General features: G+C 36.6%; 1 protein-coding gene across 2 annotated transcripts; it reads right to left on the reverse strand.

The window, feature by feature from the left end:
• Positions 1–1,338: 1,338 nt before the first annotated feature.
• LOC113237264 (peroxisomal acyl-coenzyme A oxidase 3-like) lies at positions 1,339–23,411 on the reverse strand. 2 transcript variants are annotated; one of them, XM_026473654.1, is made up of 14 exons: positions 23,281–23,411; positions 22,191–22,328; positions 18,554–18,701; positions 14,358–14,525; positions 13,165–13,336; positions 12,634–12,773; positions 11,147–11,286; positions 9,808–9,910; positions 9,333–9,473; positions 8,559–8,792; positions 6,786–6,940; positions 5,451–5,582; positions 4,731–4,883; positions 1,339–3,376 (listed from the first exon to the last, which is right to left on the reverse strand). In XM_026473654.1, the coding sequence occupies exons 1-14, from the start codon at positions 23,320–23,322 to the stop codon at positions 3,266–3,268; spliced, it is 1,977 nt and encodes a 658-aa protein (XP_026329439.1). In that variant the 5' UTR covers positions 23,323–23,411; the 3' UTR covers positions 1,339–3,265. The 2 variants fall into 2 exon arrangements, with proteins under 2 accessions (XP_026329439.1, XP_026329438.1); XM_026473653.1 differs by lacking the exon at positions 18,554–18,701 and adding an exon at positions 18,750–18,897 and having other exon boundaries at positions 2,600–3,376.

Raw genomic sequence — 23,411 nt, forward strand, 5'->3', positions numbered from 1 at the left:
TGGATCACGGGCTGCCAGCAATCTAATATAGCGCTTTTGGGCAGCTGTCAAAACAGTTGGGCGACCGCTGCGGGGTCGGTCAGCTAAATTCCCCATTCCGTGATACCTCTGCAAAGTAGCCACGACACAGGATTGGGATATAGCAAGTCTGCGTGCTATTACTCTCGTGGTGTATCCTTCTTCCCTCAAAGTTACTATTCTAGCTCGTAAAACCTCTGATAATCCTCTTGGCATTTTTTCAATCACAACTTTCCGCGAAAAATATCTTGAATCGCTTATAATTGACTAAATCAGATTTCTGAATGAGCGTAAGCTAGGACTGAAAGCCTTTTTATATGAAAAAGCAATTGAACGGGGTCATTGTTTTATGTTCTAATTTATTTTTTAATAAAGAATCTAAAAAGAAGAAAAAATCATAATATAATCTACAGTAACAAAAAAGATTTCAGTTTTTCGAAGTGATCGCAAACTTTTTTTGATGTGTGTACTACTGGAAAATCTGCTCGCTTCATGCTGAACAAAGTTGCGACCAGCCATCCTGACGTCAGAATGGCTGGTCACTTATTATTTTTTATTTCTCAGAATATATCAAAGGTAGCAATTATTTAGAAAAGGTTGCAAATAGTATCAAATACGTAGCAATTCTTGAATATACACTCAGTGCCAGATGCGACAGGCGACCAACCATCCTGACGGTCACAAGTAAACAGGCTATTGCCTCATGCACCCAAATTTCCGATCACTGAGGAAAATATAACTAGTATTCCTCTTCGATCGTGTGCCTACTAGACGGCGCCAGGATATTACTTTGCTGTACGCAACCCTTCGTGTACGAGCCCGAGACTCGCTTGAACGGATATCAATTAGTAAAATAATTAAACAAAAAAATATATAAAAAAAATATATTTTTATATAATTTATTACATCAAACACCAAGGTATTGAGTCATAATGCCCGCACCTACCTCTTTCAAGTTTATCCACTATAAAAAATAATAATATAACAATAACACCTCACTTTATTGTAGGAATGTACTTATAATAAAATTATGCTAACAATTTAGTCAAATTCCTAACTGATATGTTACCGCCTGCACCTTAAATTTTTTAACCAATCGAGTTTTTAGATTTTCGTGATTGTTACACATAGGAAATGAAACTATTTTTCCGGATTTAAATCGCGTTTATTTGTTTTTTTCAAACAAACCGATGTTTCGGGCCCTTTAAAGGTCCCATGATGACTACCACTTCAGTCAACCGTTTGAAAAAACAAATATACGCGAATTAAATCCGGAAAAATAGTTTCATTTTCTTTTTAACCAATTTAAAGAAATGGTTCGAAAATTCGTAAAGGTTGGTTACGACTGCCGCGGCGACACGTGGCACTACAATTAAACAAAGCGTTGATTTGCATAGAATCGTACTCATACACATCAACGCAGCGTATTAGGCTGTATTTGTAGTGCCTTACCTAGCTGTGTGTCATCATCAGTAGTCAGAATAGGCTGTGTTGCAATATAGGAAGAGTGATATAAAGTGGTTAAAATCTTAATTAAATTAAAGATTAATTAATTACTTTTTTAGACAACTTTACAGGATGAAGAAAATTGTTTGTGTAATTTACATAGCATCTAGTTTATGGTCAATTAATGCGATTGCGTGTGAATAAATGTGGTTAGTCCCTTAAAGGTGATTACCGACATCACACCCACGCACGCCCCGTACTAATTAATATTCTAAAGTCCGCCATAAACGTTTCTCGAGTTAGATAGTTTTCATATTACGCGCGTCTTTTCTCCTGTAAGAGTTCCTGTTTACAGTGTTTACTTTTGATTCTGTGAATGACTCTTGAGCCCAGTTTTCAATAATAAACACCCATCGTGCTTTTTATGTAGTCTGGTCAAAAAGTACCTTAACGTTACGATATATTAAATATACTCGCACACAATACACGCCACAAAGGCAAACTGACTAGATTGACAGAAATTCAAAATTAGACCGATTTTCTTTTGGACAATTTAATATGGGTTTTAAAATTAATATACATTTGTTCGTTCAAATTTATAAATGGAACCATTTACTATTCCCTTGTTTTAATATAAACCTTACAACAATGTATAGGCATTATTATGTACAGACGGCAAAAAATATTAGTTTTTGTATCAAGGAAGAATTATATCAGTCTTATAACCAGCCCGACTTTACATACGAGAACAGTAGAGGGATGTGTCACACGCGTTCATACGGAAATAATTATCAATAATAATTATCAATATGAACTTCTATCTGTGGTACGTCTTTTTTGAAGATGGGAGTAAAATGACAGTTCATTTCGCAAGTGTTGCCCGCTTGCAAGCAGCTAGTGATTGCAGTCGATAAATATTTTATCGACTATGGACTGAATGGTCACGCTTGTGCAATAAAAAGACGAATATGTTTCATTTATTCGTTCTTTCAATTCGTTCGTCCAAATGCTGGGTACAGGTTCAATTGAATGGTTACCTTCTGAAAATACAAACAGTAGACTTATTTCAAAGTTTTTCATTTGAATTTAATACATAATCAAATCCGATTGTTTTTATTAAAATGTGCATGACTTAAATTTTATTTCGACACTAACACACCAACAGTCAAAATAAGAATAAAAAAGCAATTAGAACGTCCTAACATTCACAATTCAAACATTTTTAACAATCTATCGATAAAATTGACGATAACTACATCACTATTTAAAATTTTACGAAAACTAGCAACCATCCAATAAATGTCACTTTACTCCATCTTCAAAAAAGACAGCCTGTAACAATATAATAATTTGTATATAAAATAATTTAACATGTAAATAATAATGTATTGTGTAATAATATACTTTCCTTTCACCTATACACTAAAGGACCGTTTACACGGTCGACCTTCATCACGAGTAAATTAGCGCAAATCGACTACGCTTTATATCAGCATGTGTATTGTGTAATAGAAAAGGGTACAGAACGAGTGGGTTGCAGGAGTTTTACTTTTCTTGCGCAAGATTACTTGCGGTAAAGTTCGACCGTGTAGACGGGTATTTATGTATTTATTAAGTTTTTTAAACTTAAGTTGTATATAGTAATTGATTATTGTCTTAGACTTGCATAATGTAAATAGATCAACGATATGTAAAATTATAAAAATTCAACCATTATGTTTGTTCTTAGTTGATAAAAGTTTAACGTAATATAACCGTCACCATGTACAAGCTTGAAAATTTGTTAGCGCTTAATTTTTATTTATAGTTTGGAAGGCACGTAGGTATCCCAGAAAACTACGTCTCGCCACCACTCAGGTCGTTCCAAGGCTCCTGGGTACATCATGAAGCTGTTCTGAATGTGTTTGTAGGCCTGAAACAATACAATACCACAGATGTAATAATACTAAAGTCTGTTTCAATCCATTTTGGTTAAAATTCTAAAGCAGTCACTTAATAAATCGAATACGTAACACTTTCCCGCATATTTAGAAGATTTCGACTTGATATCTCATCACTTTTTTCAACAATATTAATTTGAATGGCATCGTAAGATCGTATTTGAAAAATGGTAGTCCAAAAGTGAGGTTATTTTTCAACTATACAACTATTACTTGTCTATGGTTGCATAGTGGTGTATGGAGAAAAACATTCGGTTCATTCAATTAAAGTTTTTTTTTTTTTTTTTTAATTTCAATCGCAATCGAACGAGTATGTAAGTGTAAGGATTTGAAGGAGGATTTAAAATGAACATTTCGGAAATTTTAAATATGCTTTTATAGGTTATGGAAGGAAAACCGCTAGTTTTTAGTTGGCATTACTAAACCGTCTATGGTCGGGCGAGTGACTTCTTTGTTTCCTTTTTTGTTCAAAATGGATAGAAACGAAGTATAAGTATAGATACCCGATCTCTTATAAAGAAATGTCGTTCTTGTAACTCTGCTTATTCGGACCCTTATTTTGATTCTTAGTGGTGATCAATAGATGGTATCAAGCAAAACCACAATACGATTGTAATAATATTCAGAACGGCCAACAGATGGCAGCCATTTCATTTTTGACAGGTTATTGCTCTTGTTCAGGTTCAAAGAAGCTGAGTCTGTACTTGTAATATTTTAAAGTAAAAGTCAGCGTTGAAACGTTGCCATTAGTACAATTTTATCGAAATAAATCAAAAAGTCTTCCATTGAGAAAGAAATTGACTTGTTACCCTTTGAACGGCAGTTTACTGTTTACACCAATAGCGTAATTGCAGAGAATTTCAAAATAGTATTTTATGCAATTGTTGCATAATGAGTAGCCTAAATAATAGGTACGAGATGTTTAAACCTAATTATGTAATGATTGTATACAATACTTTTTCTTTGAGTAAATAAAATTATGAAACAGAACCAATATTTAATGTACATTTCTTTAAGAAAAACAAAAAACAAAAAAACAAAGAGATAGAACTGGTTCAGTACCGCATATATTTTATCCGCAAATTTAACCAATTAGGAGGCAGTAAAGTGATTGAGTGGCATCCTAATTGATATTTTAATTAGCAAAAATACGATGTTCTTTTTTGCAACTCATGATGGTTCTGTGTAAACCATAAACAATACAATTTTGATTCGTAACTGAAAAGAGCTCCTTTATGATATGGTTTATGAAATTATAATTGACAGATTAAAGTACCTACAAGAGTAGAAAAAAATATTTTTGTGTTACGTATCACTTTTCCTCACCTCCCCGTCGGCCATGCCTAGAACGCTCTTCAGGCACCAGTCGGGTGGCGCCAGCGTGTCCACCAGCGCCACGGCGTCAGGCGCCACAAACGCGCACAGCTGCAGGATGCCTTCGCGGAGGAGCAGGCCTTGCTCGTTGCTGAAGAAGCCGCCCTGTGCCACCACTGTTTGTGTACTCCGTTCACGTCTCATGCATTTAGTTAAACTCGATAAGAACTGCTTCTCGTTCACTAGATGGCGCTGCTATACTATTCAATCGATCTTTAGTTTTTTTTATGATACTAAGCGGCGGGACAAGCAAGGCATATCACTTATACACCGTAACAGTTGCAGTGCCACTCAGAGCTTTAAATCGCAAAGATCTTAAGGGCACTGCCATTGCGCCCGTCACCCTGAGACATAAGTTAACAAGTCCAGTGTCCCGTGGCCTGTAATTTCACCAGCACCCTTACCCTTCAAAACCGGAACGCAGTAATGCTCACGTTACTGCTTGGCGGCAGAAATAGGTAAGATGGCAGTACTTCCTTGGACGAACTCTTTCATAAGGTGCTCTACTGCTACTAAGTTTCTTTAATAAAAGTTGTGATGGTTTTCTTATAATCGTAAAAATGTTCTAAAGGGAATGAGCGGTAAATCATGCTATTTATTTCAAAGAAGGGTTCTTTGTCTTGTTCTTATTACACATTATACCTTAACGTTTTCCAGCAATTATATACTTACAATGTACAATGTAGCCAAATGCTTCTCCAATATGAAAGCACCGTACAGAGATACTAATTTCAATAGAACTTTTCTGCACGCTGCGTCTTCGAAAGCAAGCGCAGTCTTGTAAAAGTGGTTCAGAATGTAATTCTGGAAAATTAAACAAGTAGATTGTGTCAAAATATAGCAAAATAGTTTATTTACTGGTAGCAGGCTATATTGGATAAATGTATTTATTGTTATTGTTAAAGGGTTCTGATTTTAAAGTACAATCACGAGGTAAGTGCTGTTCAATATAACGTCTGAGACGGATGTTTGCTCCCGTGTGGAGCACTATACTTTTAGTTCAAATTTGGACTCAAAGTGAAGTAAAATGTATTGCCAACCTAGCAATGTAACTTTTTGCATTAAAAAATTGAAAAAAAAAACACAGCGTGCTTGTATTTTGGACACTAACTGTAATTATTTTACTTTATGAATGCTGAATGAAACTATTTTTCCGGATTTATATCGCGTATATATGTTTCTTCAAACAAACCAACGTCTCGGTTCCTTTACAGGTCCCATGGTCACGGTTGACTGGGACATGGTACCCGATCCGTTAGTTTGTTTAAAAAAACAAATATACGCGACTTCAATCCGGAAACATAGTTTCATTTCCCATGAGTAACAATCGCGAAAACCTAAGATTTCGATATTTATGAGTACTGTTAACATGTATATCCAATTTAATGACCACTTAACACTCAACAACAACAAAGAGTTTGTTGCACTGCACTGAATTCAATGAGTTCATTAACGAATTTTCCGAACATCAGTGAGTATTGTCGATTTATTTTGAGCCATTTATGTATTAAAAACGTTGACTTACAAATAAATGGACGACGGGTCTAATATAAAAACCACGAAAAAAATGTCCCAAGTCAACCTATTTAAACGTAGTGACATGTAAAGGAACATGAAAAAGCTAAGACGTTGAATTTAAATTGTAATGTCATCGCAGTACTGTCTAATTTTGCTTGCTTCGCTGTCAGTCGAACAAACGAAGACTAAAGCGTGAATGACGCTCTGTATACGATTTTAACGCCCTATAAGTTCAGACACTTTTTAGCGCGGACCCGACGTCCATATAATTGTAAGTCAATGATTAAAAATAATATTATCAGAAGAGATACGGGCCACCCTATAACTTTATTTTATTAAAAAGATTTGTTCGCTTAAAAACTGTTTTTAAGATACTACGCAGACCTTTAGCGGTCATCCTGTAGATTAACTCCAATTATTGGTAACTGTTCTCACATTTCATGAGCTCAAGTTTTACGTTACAAAGCAAGGGTGTAGTATATCACTTACTTCTCCATAGACAACAGAGAGAGTGACAGCGTTGAAAGATTGGGACTCGTTCTTCGCCTCGAAGTTGCTCTTGCCCTGGTTTTTGAGCTTGGACACCTTCTCGAAGGTCATCTTTAGCATGTACGCCGTCAGCCATTTATACATGTGGATTAGATCTGTGAAAAAGTAAGAAAACTCCGTGAAAAGTTTACCGTAATTATGAATTTGATAAATTTGTTACTTTATCCGGACTGTAATACTAGATTACAGTTGGTGCATTCGACAAATCGAGGCTTAAGATGGCGTGAATTTATCACATGGACCGGGCACTATGAACAATTCCTTGCTTCTCGCGGGCAATAACCTAATCCAATCAAAATACTACAGATCATATATTTTATTATTACTTCGACTAAGACAATGTAGTCTTTATTCGTACTGACCGGGAAAAGTGACTAATTATGCAGTTTTTATTGCATACAACCATTATCCAGCGACAGAAAACTGAGAATGTAAAACTGAGAATGTTTTTTCGTCGCGTATCTGTGATTTTATCTAGAAAGCGACAAGAACAAATTTTACCTTCCAAGCATTGACTTACAAATAAATGGACGACGGGTCTAATACAAAAACCACGAAAAAAATGTCCCAAGTCAACCTATTTAAACGTAGTGACATGTAAAGGAATATGAAAAAGCTAAAACGTTGAATTTAAATTGTAATGTCATCGCAGTACTGTCTAATTTTGCTTGCTTCGCTGTCAGAAGAAACAAACCAAGACTAAAGCGTGAATGACGCTCTGTATACGATTTTAACGCCCTATAAGTTCGGACACTTTTTAGCGCGGACCCAACGTCCATATTAAGTCAATGCTTCCAAGCAAAAATTGTTTCAATGATTGGTTAAGAGTCGAGTGTTACCTCAGCTCGAATTCTAATTTTTTCCCGTACTAATACGGTTCATTTTGCTTGCAGGGAGACTCCAGGGAAATTACACCCATTTGAAAAATTATTGGTATATCTAAAGTACCTATTGAACGGTTTTCTTGTAATATTTACAGGTAAGTTTGCATTATATTTTGTTTGAGTGTTTTCACACCGTGAAAGTAATCGATGTATGTCCTCAATTTTACAATATTTTTTTTAAAGTGATTGATTCTATAACTGCCTCTGTGGCCGAAGGGTGCCATGCAGAGGTTCTAGGTTCGATTCCCGGGCCGGGAGAAATGTTAGTATGGCCTACATTTATTTATCTCCCAAACTCATTTGGGTGCAATTTGTGGTAGTCTATGTGTGTCCATGGCACTTGCGACTCAGGGTTTCCCTAGTGCTGGCCTATGTTGAGTGTGTGAGTTATTATAAAAAAAAACCTACTTTCACTGTTATGCGGTATGCGGTATTAACCAAAGACATTTGAGGTTCACTGAAAAAATATTTTTTTTTTTATAGCTGACTATATACTCTTAGCAGCGTCTATTGCCACACCGGCGCCACCGCACCGGAGTCAGCAGATCTTACGAATTTCTTTATGTGCTTTGCAATCTATGTATTGGGTTCAAACGGCGTTTTGCCGTCAGCGTCATTTTTTATTTGTCGTCCTTTCTACGAAATACACTTTCTGTTTGCGATACCAAATGACCACTTTAAATATACGTATAAAAACTGGTGTCTGTGATAAAATTCTAGGAATCGCGGGTTTGTTGGTCCAACGTAGTGGACAAAGAGCTTACATTCTCTCCTCGAAATAGACCCGTACCGGTAAGTAAATGCTAAATAATTTAAAGAAAAATCTTACTCTTTGGCTCAACAATATCTTTAACTGAATTCCATTTGCACTTTTCTGCAAGCAATTGGTCCACATTGTTCAAAAACTCCAAAGACCCCAGTGGCGCATCCTCACTTGTGATCTTGTGTCTTCGCGGCCACACGCTGAGTAACCAGTTACTCGCCTGTTGTAGTAGCAAACTGTTCTCTCCTTCATATGTACAGTTTGCGTCATTGTCGTTGCGAATATCACCTATTGCCGCCGCTACAATAAGAAAAAATATTAGTTTAGTCAACTATCTATGGTATAATTTTCACAAATTCGTACGTACAAGGACCCATTGTAGACCTTGTGATGCCATCGTAAACTAAAAATAGCTTTGGACCCAGTAATGTCCCTTGTAGGACGCTTGTGCACTAGTAGCATTAATTTTGGACTTAACTAGCCCCCTGGAGTACACGTGTACTATTAAGGATTGAACCCGGTTTAACGGCATCGTAGCATATAAATCACACGTTTAGGCTTCACAAGTAAGGGCGGAGTACCGACAAGTAAGGGCGGAGTACCGACAAGTTCAATGTAGGGTGGTTAACCCTAAGAAAAGCTTTGGACTCAGGAGCTCTATTCTCGAAGCACGAAATCCGTAGTTACGGCCGTTTTCCCACTATTGACCTGATTGATGACCTACGGGATTACTCTCGAAGTTCGTCACTGAAAAAAGGTACCCGTACCAAAAACTGTCACATTAACAAATAGTTCTGGACTCAGTATAGACCCCAGTGGAACGCCTTAGCACTAGAATACCTTTCAAGTAGCCGTGTCCGCCGCAGGCCTCCCTGCAGTTCTGAATGCCGTCGCGCGCCATCCACCCAGATATGGGTTTGGCTGCTGACGACAGAGCGTGGATCTCCATGCCTTTAGCTGCCGCTGTATTGTCGTCTACGCCTGGAAAATAGCAAAACGTACAAGACCTCAGATAGACGAACAAAATAAAGCATATTTGACATTGTTATGGCAACTTGAATAGGTACTGCCCATAGCGGTCACAAGACGAGCTAATATTAACACAAGAATTTTGACGGAACAGCATGGGCTAATGCAGTTAATTTTTTCAAATTAAATCTGAAAACATCGATGACTCGGTCATTAAGTACTCTGAATATTACGTGAGATGTGTCGGTAGAACCATTAAAAGAGACAAACTGTTTTAAAAAGATAGAAATTGAACTTAAACTTAAAACCTCATCACCTCTATATTTATAATGGATATAATGCTTACCCATCATTCGGTTGATGGTCATACTGATGTGCGTGACGCCGAACCAGTTGCTGAAGATGCGCAGTGCGTAGGTCGCTGCCAAGTATGGCAGCAGGCGGATTTGCTAAAATTAAAACATGATTTATTTATTTATTTTATTCGGACATTTACGTCAGGTTACATGGCCCGTTATAATATATTCCTTAAGGACTAAAATTCATACAATACAATATGACAATAAAATTAACTAAACAACTAATCTACACGTATTGCACTTGTCCACGACGTGTGGCGCAATCTGGTGTCAGGTAACCGACCGCGGAATCGCCGATATATGACACCTTTCGGCCAAAACTCTTCATGATGGACCTCGTGTGCTTCACTTGGGTGCTTGTACTAGTTTCTTCGTTTTCGTTTAGGATGTACGCTGGTTTGAGACGGTCAATGGAGATGACAGTTTGACGATCTGGTAGCTGTATTGTGTACATCTTGTCACTCCTTTTTAGTACCGAGGGTAACATATCACAAACTCGACGCTTTTTCCGAAATGACCTTTGTTCGAATTTTCATTACACTGAAAACCGAATTATAACGAAGATGTTGTTCTTTCAGGATATGTTGAATGTTTATCGCACAGGCACGATTAGTTTAAAAGAAAAAACATTTTCCTCTCAAAATTACTTTCGAGGTTATGGAAATTCGAGCAAACGTTTTATTTCTGGAAAATGTCATTTCAGACTACTGATAGGTAACCAGTACCGGGTACGGCCCGTCGTAAAGGTCATAACACATTTAAGAGCTTTCAAAGGAGCTTCTGTATTTTTTTTATGATGCCAAGTGACGGTTGCAACGCCACTCAGAGCTTTAAGTCGCAAAGACCAGTCGGGTACTGCCATTGCGCTCGTCACCCTGAGACAAGTTGTCAAGTGTTGTTGACAAGTCCCATGTGCCTGTAATATCACCAGCACCCTTCCCCTTCGAAACTGGATCGCAGTAATGGTCACATTACTGCTTGGCAGCAGATATAGGTAAGGAGGCAGTACTTCCCTGGACGAACTCTTTCACAAGGCGTTCTACTGCTACTATACTAGTAGAACTAGATATATAAATACGATTTAATAATGATATGAAACCCCACCATAGATAATATTACAAGTGCGACTATAATTTTTGATTTTCGAGGTTTGGCGCGAGATTATTGACAAGACCATAACGTATAAAGCGAAAATGACGGACTGAGCTCAAGTTTGCGGAACTCCGCGACCTGTTGACACACGTGCGATGCAAACTAAGCACTTCTACTGTATTTATTGTTCTGCGACGGCGAGGATATGTGGATTTTATTGTGTACGTATGTTACCTGTTGCTGGTACTCCAGTACTGGCACTTCCTCACCGCCGTCGGGGCCGAACTGCTTCCTGACACCAGAGTATCTAATCGCTATGACGATAGCCTTCTGTAGATAGTTCGCTGATATGCTCGTTATGTGAACGCGACCACCTGCAATTAATTGTTGTAGGAGAATTGAGTAATATTGCAATTTACTCCTTAATTAAGGAGTCATTGACGCAAGCGCGTCCTCAATCAATTAGAGTATATACAGGGTGTAATCGTTCAGTTCAGGCGATTATTCCGTAAATATATTCTATAAGACATATCAAAAATGTTTAAACTGACATCGAAAATACGTTGCCTAATGAGTAAAACGACATAAATGACTTTTTTTTAATTGTTAATACAGGCTGTATATGAAATTGAGACATTCATGCATGTCATAGTAAATCATGTTACAACTTAACATAGACTAAAATAAAATTAGCATATGGGATAGAACAAAAAATAAATAAACAAATTTGTTTTGGAGTGTACATAGGAATAAACCGATTCCCTGTACGCTTGATTTCGAGTGCATTGGGAATACTACCAAGCGAGCGCCGAGTGAGACTGCAACAATAACAATGATTTCACATCTCTCTCTCTAACCTACTCATTTATGTTATGATGAAAATGCTGTTATCGAAATGATTACGTTTTAGCTTATGTTAATTATTTTTTACTTATGAACTATCATCGAAATGTTTTACGTACTAAAAAATATAATTAAGTTATCATTTAATAAGAATTGAGGTTTTTGGCGTAGTTAAAAATATGAAATCAAATTATTTACAATGATTGATTTTTTAGTTATTTACACTTACGTGGTACGGAGCAAGTGTTCAAAATGTCCACCGTTTTCCATAATGTATAGTCTAGCACGTCGTAGTAAATTTTGTTTTAAATTGATCAACTCAAACACATTTTGTCTCACAGTATAAATTGCTGACATAATCCTCTCATGGAACAACTTCGACACTGTTCACCTCCTCCGCGTAAACTCCAATTTGAGAACATTTCAATAGCTCGCCTCACACTATCACCACTTATTGCGTAAAGTCGCACCATCTCAGTCAATTCGACGTTAGAAAAAATATCTATTTTGCAGGCGAGAGGCGCGTTCGCCGCCGGCGCAGGGTTCGGGCGAGCGGAAGTATAAATAATTTACGTGTCTTCGCTAGGCCAAGGTCGCGCGTGCACTGTCTCGGCAAACAGTGCCGACCTGTGCTTTGTTCTCACTGCTGCGTCCGTCGGAGCAATAATAGTGGTGTGCATAGATTTCGATAAGTAATGTTGTTCACAAGTAGTAGTCGATAAAAAAATATTTTTTGTAACGTTTAACTTCATTAACTTATTATTTTTTTGGGTTCAGAATCAGGAATATACCGCACTCTATAAGTATATCTCACTTTCAAATATAAGGCCTGTAAATTTAACTTAAATAAGAAATAATACCTTCAAACTTAAACTCACCAGACAAAACGCCAAGCGAAGCGCCAAATCTCTTACTGGGATCCCTGAACGGCGTCTTGTAGTCACCATTATCATCCACACCACCGAACTTGTCCAACGCGGCTTCCTTCTGCAGGTGGTAGTTGTTGAACATAACAAAACTGAAAAAGTCAACATCATCAATCCACCCCTGGACATGACGAGCGGGATTAGGTCATAGTTCGTCATCCTGGCCCATTGCGGGTTGGGGGACTTTTTTTTGTGAAACCAGACCAGAGTGGTAGGTGAAACGCAAACCGGAATGCAGTAATGCTCACATTACTGCTTGGCGACAGAAATAGGTAAGGTAGCTGTACTTCCCTGGACGAAATCTTTTTCCAAGAAGCTCTACTGCTACTGAATATCATGGTGTCAACAAACGTATAGCGCTGAGGCTCCATCCTTTTTATCAGTCTAGATTCTACAATATTCTAACTGTATCTGTATTTACCGGTTTTCTTGTAAATAACACAGTCATATTTTTGAAGATAGAAAGATAAATTATCCTCTTACCCATTATCAACCCCATTCAGTCCAACCTTCTCGCCAATGTCCCCGACAATGACGCCAGGGTACGCCTTCAGAGTCTTGGGATCCCTTATTGGCACGACGAAGGCGTGAAGACCGTGATTTATGCCCTTCGATATCAACATTGCGTAGATTATTGCGTGCGTAGCGCATTTTCCTTGAATATTTAAAAAAAATCTTTAAATAAATGGCAACTGTTTGGATACCCAAATTTTGTAACTTATACTGTTGTTAACCGACTTCCAAAAAAGGAGGATGTTCTCAATTCGACTGAATGTTTATTTTGTATGTATGTTACGCGATAACTCCGGTATTTGTGAACCGATTTTCATGATTATTTTTTTGTTGGAAAGAGGGTACCTCCATAGTGGTCCCATTTCATTTTGAAGAAAATCATTCACCTCTAAGGGCAGCTGATCACGCATGAACGTTCATTTTTATAAATAGCGCCTAAATTTTACTTAAGGAGCAATTATTTTAATGGTTGGTATTGCTATTCTCCAATTCAAGCTTTTCTCTCTCAATATACTTTGAATAGTGAGAACCGATTTTTATTATCTCCTGTGGCAAGTCCTGTATAGTGGCGAACTAGGGGATATTTCAATAAAACTTGGCAAATAAATGTAATTCCACGTAAATTTGAGGTCGGTCTTTTTAGTACTCTGTACTGAGATTATTATAAATTGATCGAATTAGCTGAAAGAAAAAATCTTACCATCAAGCGCGCGACTTGTTCGTCCTACACGGTTACTTACAACATTAAACTTTGATTTGCTGCATTGACATGGTCTAGTTTTAGTTTTATTTTGTTGTAATAAGATGTACTAGTTTTAGTTATTTTGTTGATGTGGTATTTTTAAGATAGTTAATTACCAACTGCTAAACAATAAACCAATAACATTTAACATTAACATATTCAAAACGTTTACAACGCTTTATTTTACATTTTCATTTATAATTAAACAAGATTACTTTTAAACTTATAACATCTTTAATTCCAACCACTACTCCGAAAACACCCTCGTGATAACGGTTACCGCGTCGCGATCACGAGGTAACATCCTGCAAGGACAGAGTCGCTATTCTGCCCTTACGCGTCCCGTCGCTTGATATTATAAAAAAGTACACATAATATGGAGAATTCTTTAGTTTGAAAGTAGGTAATACCAAAGTCTTACCCAGACATCCCACCCAGCACTTGGCCGCTTCAAAATCAGGAGTATGCAGTACAAACTGCCGTTTCTCAGGAATATAAGTGGCGGTTGTCCGCATTCCCTTTGCATTGGATCCATGTGACACTTCTGTTAGGGCAAAACAACCTCCTATTTTTGCTTTTTGTGCGTCGTCTGAAACACATCGATAGAGTTAGTTGAAGGATCTTTTTTAAATTACAATGTGTCACTATTATAACACTTAATGGTGCTTTCAAATTAAACGCTGTTATAGCGGGCTTTTCACACACACTCTATCGTGAGTGATACATCAATCGTACGCGATTTAGAATATAAAGATGTTGAAAGGAAAACACGCGCCAGTTTCACGCGGTCTATCCTGCGCCAGAGAACAAAAAGTAACGAGAATGGACACTCTCCGCCCCTCCCTAGCTTTAGATACCGCACCGCGTCCCGCACATTGACTGAACGGCAACAAGGCTGTCAGCGAGCAGATTTCACTCTTAAAAAAACTTATGTCTGAGACTCATTCAGTTATTGTTTTCTTCATTTATTTAGTGCAAAGTAATATATAACACAGATTTATTCTATCAATTTAATGACACGCCATAAGTTCGTAAGTTGATAGAGAAGGGTTCTCGAATTTTCAATTTGTATTGGCAATAACAAGCAGTGAATATATCTAATATATCTTTTTTTTTTTATTAACTAGGTAATGATAAACTTGGACACGCAATTTTAAACGCCTTAGTTACCTCATTTAAAAGTATATCTCCAAAAGATAACGTTTTAAGTGTTTTTAATACATTTTTAAAATAAATGTTATAATATTATTCTAGTTAGTGAACTAATGAAAAATATAAAATTATATCGATATAAATATCTAATGTGTAAATGAACATGTGTAATTATTAGGATTCTATTAATAGAATTATAGATACGTTTCGCGTTAGAATTTTCGCTATGTTGCCGCTCTAACCATGTAACGTAAATAGTACGAGGAAGTGATGGGTAACACTGCCACTACACGCACATATTTGCGCGTGTGCATATAGCGCCTTGCTGTATGTAGCAGTAGGTAAATAACTTTCGACTGTCGTATGGAGATTCCGGGGTGTGCCTGCGCTTTTACACGGACACTCTTTTCGTTGTTGGGTCGTTTTCAGATAACCTCAAAAAATGTGTCACTTTCAATAACTTTATGTTATTACATGAATGCTAAGTATTATGTATTTAATATGATTGCTTGCTTAGTTAGACTGTGTTACACATAAAAAGGCTACTTTACTACGTCACAGTAATAAATGAAAATTAAAAAAGTAGGTAATTTCTCATTCATGGTCTGTTCCTCGTCGCCCTAATTTTAAAAAAAAGAAGAAAAAAATTAAACGCATGTGGAAATCGAAATATTTCCCGTCGAAAATAAACTCTAATAACTTTCACGTCGAATACATACCGTAACTTTCCAATTTATTATAAACAAATATGTTTTCTTGGGAATACAAAATGGGTTTAAAATTTTCTTCTCATTAGTGTGAATTCAACTAAATGCCTCCTAATAATAATAGATCATTCCGCATCACCTTCACCCTTCACAGTGAAGACGTCAGACAGAGAGCCGACTTAAATACCAATTTCAGCGCTAGTGACTTAAGAGGGAGCAGAGGAAAAATTCCTAGTCTTCGATTTGATTTTAGAGGGGTATATCCACTTTAAAATTAAAAATAAAATATTGTATGAGTAACTACACGATATATTCAAGCATAGACATTAATCAGAAACATAAAACAATAAAGTTTTGTCGATAGATAAAAATCACGAAATGACTTCTAATTTTCACATTTTTTCGATTCATCCTCGAAATGCTACAGATTATTAGGACAAATAAAAAAATTAGATAATTAATTATATTTATGCATGATCGAGAACTGTCACTAAGGATTTTTTTTAATCCCTTTAGATTTAGAGTCATTCCGCTTAAACGAATTAGGTACTTTTAATGCGCAAAATTCAACATCTCCTGTCGCATGTCACGCGAACTTCAGGCATATATTTGTTTCACAAATTTGGGCGGAGCCAACGTCAAAATTTTTTTGGCATGTGAGCTCTTAATCGTTCTCATTCAAAGAACGTTAGCTTCAAAAATATCAAACAGATAAGCAATCCTGTAATCTCTCTAAGTTTTGTCTGTGCAAAGGGGGCTATTGCGAAAAAGCATTAAGCTAAAATCTTCTGTTGACTTTTCCGTTTCTATTTTAGCTTCGTCAATTTTCGCCACTTTTGACAAGTGAACTAAATATTGCTGAAGCGCTACAGACGCTTTTACAATTTTTTTTAACTCTCTCCGTGGCCGAATGGTGACCACGCTGGTCTGCATTCTGTGAAATATTTGAATAGCCTACATTTATTTCTCATGTGAGTTTGGGAAAAATTTATGGTTGTCTATGTGTTTGTCCATGGTCCATCCCGCGACGCAGGGTTTGCCTGAGTGGGGTGGTATACCCCAAATAATATATAATAATAAATACCACAGATCCCAACTGGCGGGAATCCTAAAGTTTCATTTCATTTTTACTATTGTCATCGAACCAGCGTGTGTGCCAGAGTGTAAAAACTTCCATATTTTGCCAGTGTCTGCTTAGCAAGTACTACATAAGTGGGGGATTTGTGGAATGAAATTAAATCAAAGTTTAAGATTCGCCACTGGTGAGGATTTTTTAGTGGGGATTTGTGGAACATACATGCGGGGATATGAGAATGTGCCTTATTATTTTATTTTACAAGCATCTAATTAGAAGGTGCCCTAAGAAATGAAACTATTTTTGGATCTAAATCGCGTATAGTTGTTTTTTTTCAAACAAATCAACGTTTCGGGCTTTTTTTTAGGTCCCATAGTCACGGTTGCCTGAAATTTTTTTTTAGCGCCGCTCTAGGGAATCCCAGTGTCGAGGGTGTTATGGACACACACACACATAGTCAACCACAAATTACGCCCAAACTCATAAGAGAAATTGATGCAGGCCATACAAATATTTCTCTCGGCTCGGGAATCGAACCCGATACCTCTTTCGTGGCAGTCCAGCATGATGACCGTTCGGCCACGGAGGCAGTTAAATCTCTTCATATCGTTTAGCGAAGAGAAAACGAAAGGAACTTCGCGCCAATTAATATATTGATTTTAAGACTTTCGTGGTTATTCACTAAATGATTATCACTAGTATCAGGTTTCTTACCACGGTATGACTTCTTTTTATTTTCCCGATATTTCGGAACGGTTGCACGCTCCATGGTCACGGGTTGACTGATGACAATCATTTAATTAATATATTATTATAGTTTGCTACGTGCTGGGTGCTCAGGTAACCAAAACTTTTACTATACTCTTTTCACCTTTCCCTTGGGAGCATGTACGGTTTACGTACAAGATTATTTTTGATTTGAACCTGCAGTTTACGTATGGCGTGACGAACTAACTTAGTTTAGTTGGAGTTATTAATTACGCAGTCGCGATTGGTCCCATTACCATCCACTATAATATACGTTTAAATTTTTTACGCTCGTGATTGTGTGTCAGCGGACCCAAATCAGCTACAGCTTTCAACTAACTTAACCAACTATAATCAAAACGTTCAAGGCCATACACACTTCACATCTTCAGCTGAAGCTCGTGTGAAACTCGTTCAGTTATCCAAGACAGTCAGCGAGAATTGCATGAACAGTGTCCGAAATCAAATTAGTATTTTTTTTTATTGTGACTTGCGTATTTATTTGACACGAATTTCACGCGCTACGCCACGCGACGCACCTCTCGCGTGGCTACCGCGTGCAGGTGTTTAATAACCAAATTGTTATAGCAAAATAAGCTCTATTCATTTAGAATTTACGTTTTAACTTAAATGAGCAAACAAATCGCCATCGCGCGATTATATTATTCCCAGGAATTTAAACGTTGAAATAGAATTTAGATTCGCCATTAATGCACGTGAAAGCGTGGTAGGCGGCTACCGCGCGATAGCCACACGAAAACTTTCGCGTCGTGTAACTGGGCGTAGGGACAGATGCACACACATACATACACGTTTTCATCTTTATGTACATGCATATAATACATACGTTGCTAAAATAATCCCCTTTTGGGGTAGGAAACAAACAAAAGACAAATACAGTACATCATAGAACATCACAGACACGCAGCATCATACCAACATAATGTAAGTGCAGATCTCGGCCATTTCCCTGGATTGTATTCTTAAACATTCCAAATGTCAGGGAAATTTTGACAGCTAGCGAACTATCAAACATGAACAACCCTTCTGTCTGAGCTTGCACTATAGTCGGCTCTTCCAAAATCTGTAATATGATCAATAAATTCTACTGTCAAAAACTGTGAAATACTACCTATGAAATGATAGTGATGTTCCGCACCACTGCCCAAAATTGTGTTGAAGAACATACGGAAAGATAATGACACTTTGACAGCCAATGAACTGTCAAACATAAAAGTGGCTTCCGTGTCTGCATCCAACAACTCTGGCCCATTTAATAGCTGCAAAACATTTTTATTTATAGAATATTTCGTAAAGTAACAGATGCAAGTTTCCACCACCGGATTCATACTAATGAAATTATGCAGCTATAGCATTGCGCCAGACACCCCCGTTTTTGACACATGGTAAAACCAAACATAAAAAAAAATTCGTAAATTAGTTCAGGATCGGACGTATAGATCTATAGCATAATTTCCCAAAGTTGTCCCTACTGCCCCCATGTGGGTGCTGAAGATTCCTAACGGGGCGGTAGGGATCTCGGAAACAATTGGTGGGCGTTGATATTGTCCAGGGGTTGCTACCATTTGAAAAACAAAACTTATCTATATAAACTACACTACGTACACATATGTATATAAAATGTTTTTCTTTGTGATTTTAATGTTAAGTTATTACAAAAAGTACGTGTTTCCAATTATTTTTTGTGGTAATTGACGTTGAAATTTTTTATCTTACCAAAAAGTTTGGGAACCTATGATCTAGGGGGTCAGAAGTATTGCAGATAACAGGAAACTTTAACTGACGAGTACAGTTGATGCTAGTTCTAAAGCGAGTGAATAGTGAAAGAAATATGAGTTATATAGATGTTTAAAAACTTGTGTCGTCAAGGCTCGAAAACACTTATTTATATTTTTTTCTGCATCGTTGGCACTTACACCTATACCGACTGCGCTGCTTACAATATTAACAGTATGTTTAAAGCGCCAGCAAATTGATTTAGTTTGCTATATATTTAGCATGTCAGTAGTGATCATTCACGCCTTCCTACCACTATACTCTTTATTTGTGATGACGATACTCTCCAATGTTCCCAACAACTTTCGTACATTTGTGGGAAAGAGTTATCGTTAGCGTATCGTGGTAGAAGTCACCTTGACGTACAGACCTTTGGGTTTGGAACACTCCACTAGTTCGTTGTAATTATTAATACAAAAACTTAACACAAAGAACAACACCTTTAATTTGACAGAAATAAAACCTGTCTCCAAGCTCTCTAGGAGGCGGTTTTAACGGTTTCGTGCCGTAGTGCCATCTGCGAGAAATCTTTACTTCTCTAAGCCAAAAAATTATATTAGTTTTGATTTTAATGATTATTAAATGACAAATAAATAATAATAATAAAAATATGATATTAACAATATATTATACATAAATTCATAGAGTGACATGCCTCAATTTTATAGTTTTAAGGTTATTCAAGTCATTGGCTTTTGTTACGTTACACAAGAGACGTCAAATTTTCGATTTAAAGGGATCGGCGATCAGTAGCAACCGAATTGTGATTTCAGGATAATAATTGAGTCAATGACCGTAATTAACATTCTAAATGACACTAAGTACAGCTATTAATCTTAATTACAAAAATTTACATTATCACAGAAATGATAATAGACATTGCAAGTCCAGCAATTGATTGGCATATCATTAAAACTTGATAATGTAAGTTTAATCTACTATGCTGTATTACATAATATACAAGTGTTTAATAAACTTCACATTATAATATTTCCAAACAAAGTAAGCACTTATGAATTTTTTTAGAATTTATATTACTTACGTCACTAATAACCAAGGATATATCTTAGTGATAATTATTTGATAATCGTCGTGATAAATATACCTTAATCTTGATATTTAAAAAAATAATTGGAACAACTAAATTTTAGTATTTGTACCCAAGACATGTCAAATGTGAATCTCAAAGAAAGTCACTAACCAACAGGTTTCCCCAAAGATTTCACTTTGTGTTTGTTTCGTTTTCTTTTGTTTGTCATTTTTTGTCAAAATTAAAGAGACAAAACTATGAAACAATATAGATATTTATCAGATAATTATCATGATAGCATGATAATTTATCAAAAAAAAAAAATATCTTCATAATTTTGAACCCTGCAATAACTACAGTAGAGTAACGAATTAAGAATAACAATTTATGTCTCCAACTGAGAAAATTACCTGGTTTCAACTAGGCTAGGCAAAAATTCCCTTTACTATCAGTAGGGTAACAAATTAACTTCATAGGTAGAGACCCAGACCACCCAAACTAGAACCAATTTAGAAAAATTTCTTTCCTAATTTGGTCTTACCAGGAGTCACAGAGTAACACAATCCTTATAATTGTTAATATTCTATAGGGTTTTTCAATAAGAACTTTGTTTTGTAAATCAAAATAAAACAATAAATTTAGATGACAATGCTTCAAATTTTTATTGTATTAATAAAAGTAAGGTTTGGCAATTATTAATGAAAAATGATATCTGATAAATGTCCACCACGACCACAGTTACAGATGTCGGTTCTTTCCATAAAGTTTTTAATCACTTTTTGAGAAAGTGGTGGGTTTATTTGGTTAATCACTTCAAAAATTGTGAGTTTTAAGGCTGCAATCAATTCGATTGGCTCCGTATAGACTCTGTCTTTAACGTAACCCCATAAAAAGCGGTGTTAAATCATATGATCGAGCTGGCTACTTAACGGCTGAATTTCGTGAAATTATCGGGAAATTTGGTTTGCAATAAATTAATTCATTGTTTCGGTGGCAATGTGACTTGTGCCGTTGGCATTGGGCCGTTTTTTTTCGAAAATTCGGCTGGAAATGCGGTAACGGTGAATGGATCACGCTATCGCGAGATGTTAACAACTCAATTTTGGCCTAGCATTGATGACATAGATATCACTGACATGTGGTTTCAACAAGACGGTGCCACATGTCACACAGTCGATGAGACAATCAATTTATTGCAAACCAAATTTGCTGATCGCGTAATTTCCCGAAATTCAGCTGTTAAATGGCCAGCCAGATCGTGTGATTTAACACCACTGGATTATTTTTTGTGGGGCTATCTTAAGGACAGAGTCTATACGGAGCCAATCGAATCGACTACAGCCTTAAAACTCAAAATCCGTGATGTGATAGCCGAAATAGACCCGACATTTTGCCAAAAAGTGATTAAAAATTTTGATGAAAGAATCGACTTCTGTCAGCGTGGTCGTGGTGGACATTTGCCAGCAATCATTTTTCATTCATAATTGCCGAACTTTTCTCTTTGTAATACAATAAAAATTTGAATCATCTTCATCTAAATTTTTTGTTTTATTTTGTTTTAGAAAACAAAGTTCTTGTTGAAAGACCCATTACAAGCTGTAACAATTCGTTGATTTATAAGTTGAATTTTATTAGTCTACATTCTTTGTCAAATATAAAACAAAATGTATGAAATTTAGCATCCGTGACCTTCAAGCATGCAAAAATAATAAACCACTAAACCAAACTAAAAAACTTAAGACATACCTTGTCATATGCAACAAAGTTTTCATTGTAAATAGCGTACATTCTCTTAGTAGTGATATGGCGCTCTTCGTCCAATGTCCTTGTAGCTTCCGTGTGATGGAATAGAGGGTGTTTTCGCATGAACGTCCAAATTTCGTTCTAGAAACAATAAGCAGAATGCGAAGTGAGTTGAAGAGTTTTATGTTCATTACATTTCATCATTGACACCTAGTTCATTAATGAAGAAACTTCCCATAGTACAAGTGAAAGGGTCGATCTCACTAAAGTGCACATTGTAAGTTTAACAATTCAGCACATAAGTAAGTTCTTCGCATATTTAGTAGAGTGGGGCGAGACGTGGAATAAGGACGTGTGACGTGTGTGGTGCCCTGGCACAGTGCCAACTGTTCTGGGATCTATGAGAGATGCAAAAAACATTGTAGAACAAACCCATGTCCAACGCCACATGACGTTCACCGAGCATTAATTAGCAGCAAGTACTCACGACAGATGTCCTCATATGAGGACTCATCATATGTAAATCTATATTTAAAATGATTTACACATTTTGACTTTGTACACTCAATTTGATTTTTTAATACTGTGTAAGTTGGAACCCATATTAGGCAGGCGCACTCTAATATACTGCAGACATAAGTGTTGGAAATATAGAGGGCTACATTCCAGTAAGCTCTTATAACTACATTATCAACGTAAAAGGACAAAGACATTTTACAATCTCTCACAATGCCGAGATCTCTTATTGAATCACTCTTTCCAGAACAGTATTTTGATTTTATTTTTATTTTTTTGTAATGGTGGAGGAAAATGAGCAGATGAGACACTTGATGGGAGGTAGTCACCGTCTTGCTTGGACATCTGCATCATGAGATGAGCTGCAAATACGTTGCCAGCCTTTGAGGACCCTATTGACACGCTTTTTGGTGTTAAATGATATTGGCTTTGTAAAACTAATGGATTGACAGTGAAAATACTTAATAAGTTATTTATGTAACCACTTTGCTGCTGACTGACGCCCTCAGTGAATAATCCAGTGTTCCATTGGTGCTTTATACTTCTAAGCTATGCAAGAAAGTTTAAAATAACTTACTTTTAATTTCATCGCCGCGAAAGTATCGTAGGACAGTTTCATCCGGCGCCAGTCAAAAGTAGCCTTTTTCCTGTAACCATCTAAGGGTCCCGTCGGTAAATCAGAAAATAATTCCTTTAACTGCCCATCAG

Source organism: Hyposmocoma kahamanoa, unplaced genomic scaffold, assembly GCF_003589595.1.
Source record: "Hyposmocoma kahamanoa isolate Upper Pololo Valley unplaced genomic scaffold, ASM358959v1 93, whole genome shotgun sequence".
Taxonomy (NCBI): Eukaryota; Metazoa; Arthropoda; class Insecta; order Lepidoptera; family Cosmopterigidae; genus Hyposmocoma; species Hyposmocoma kahamanoa.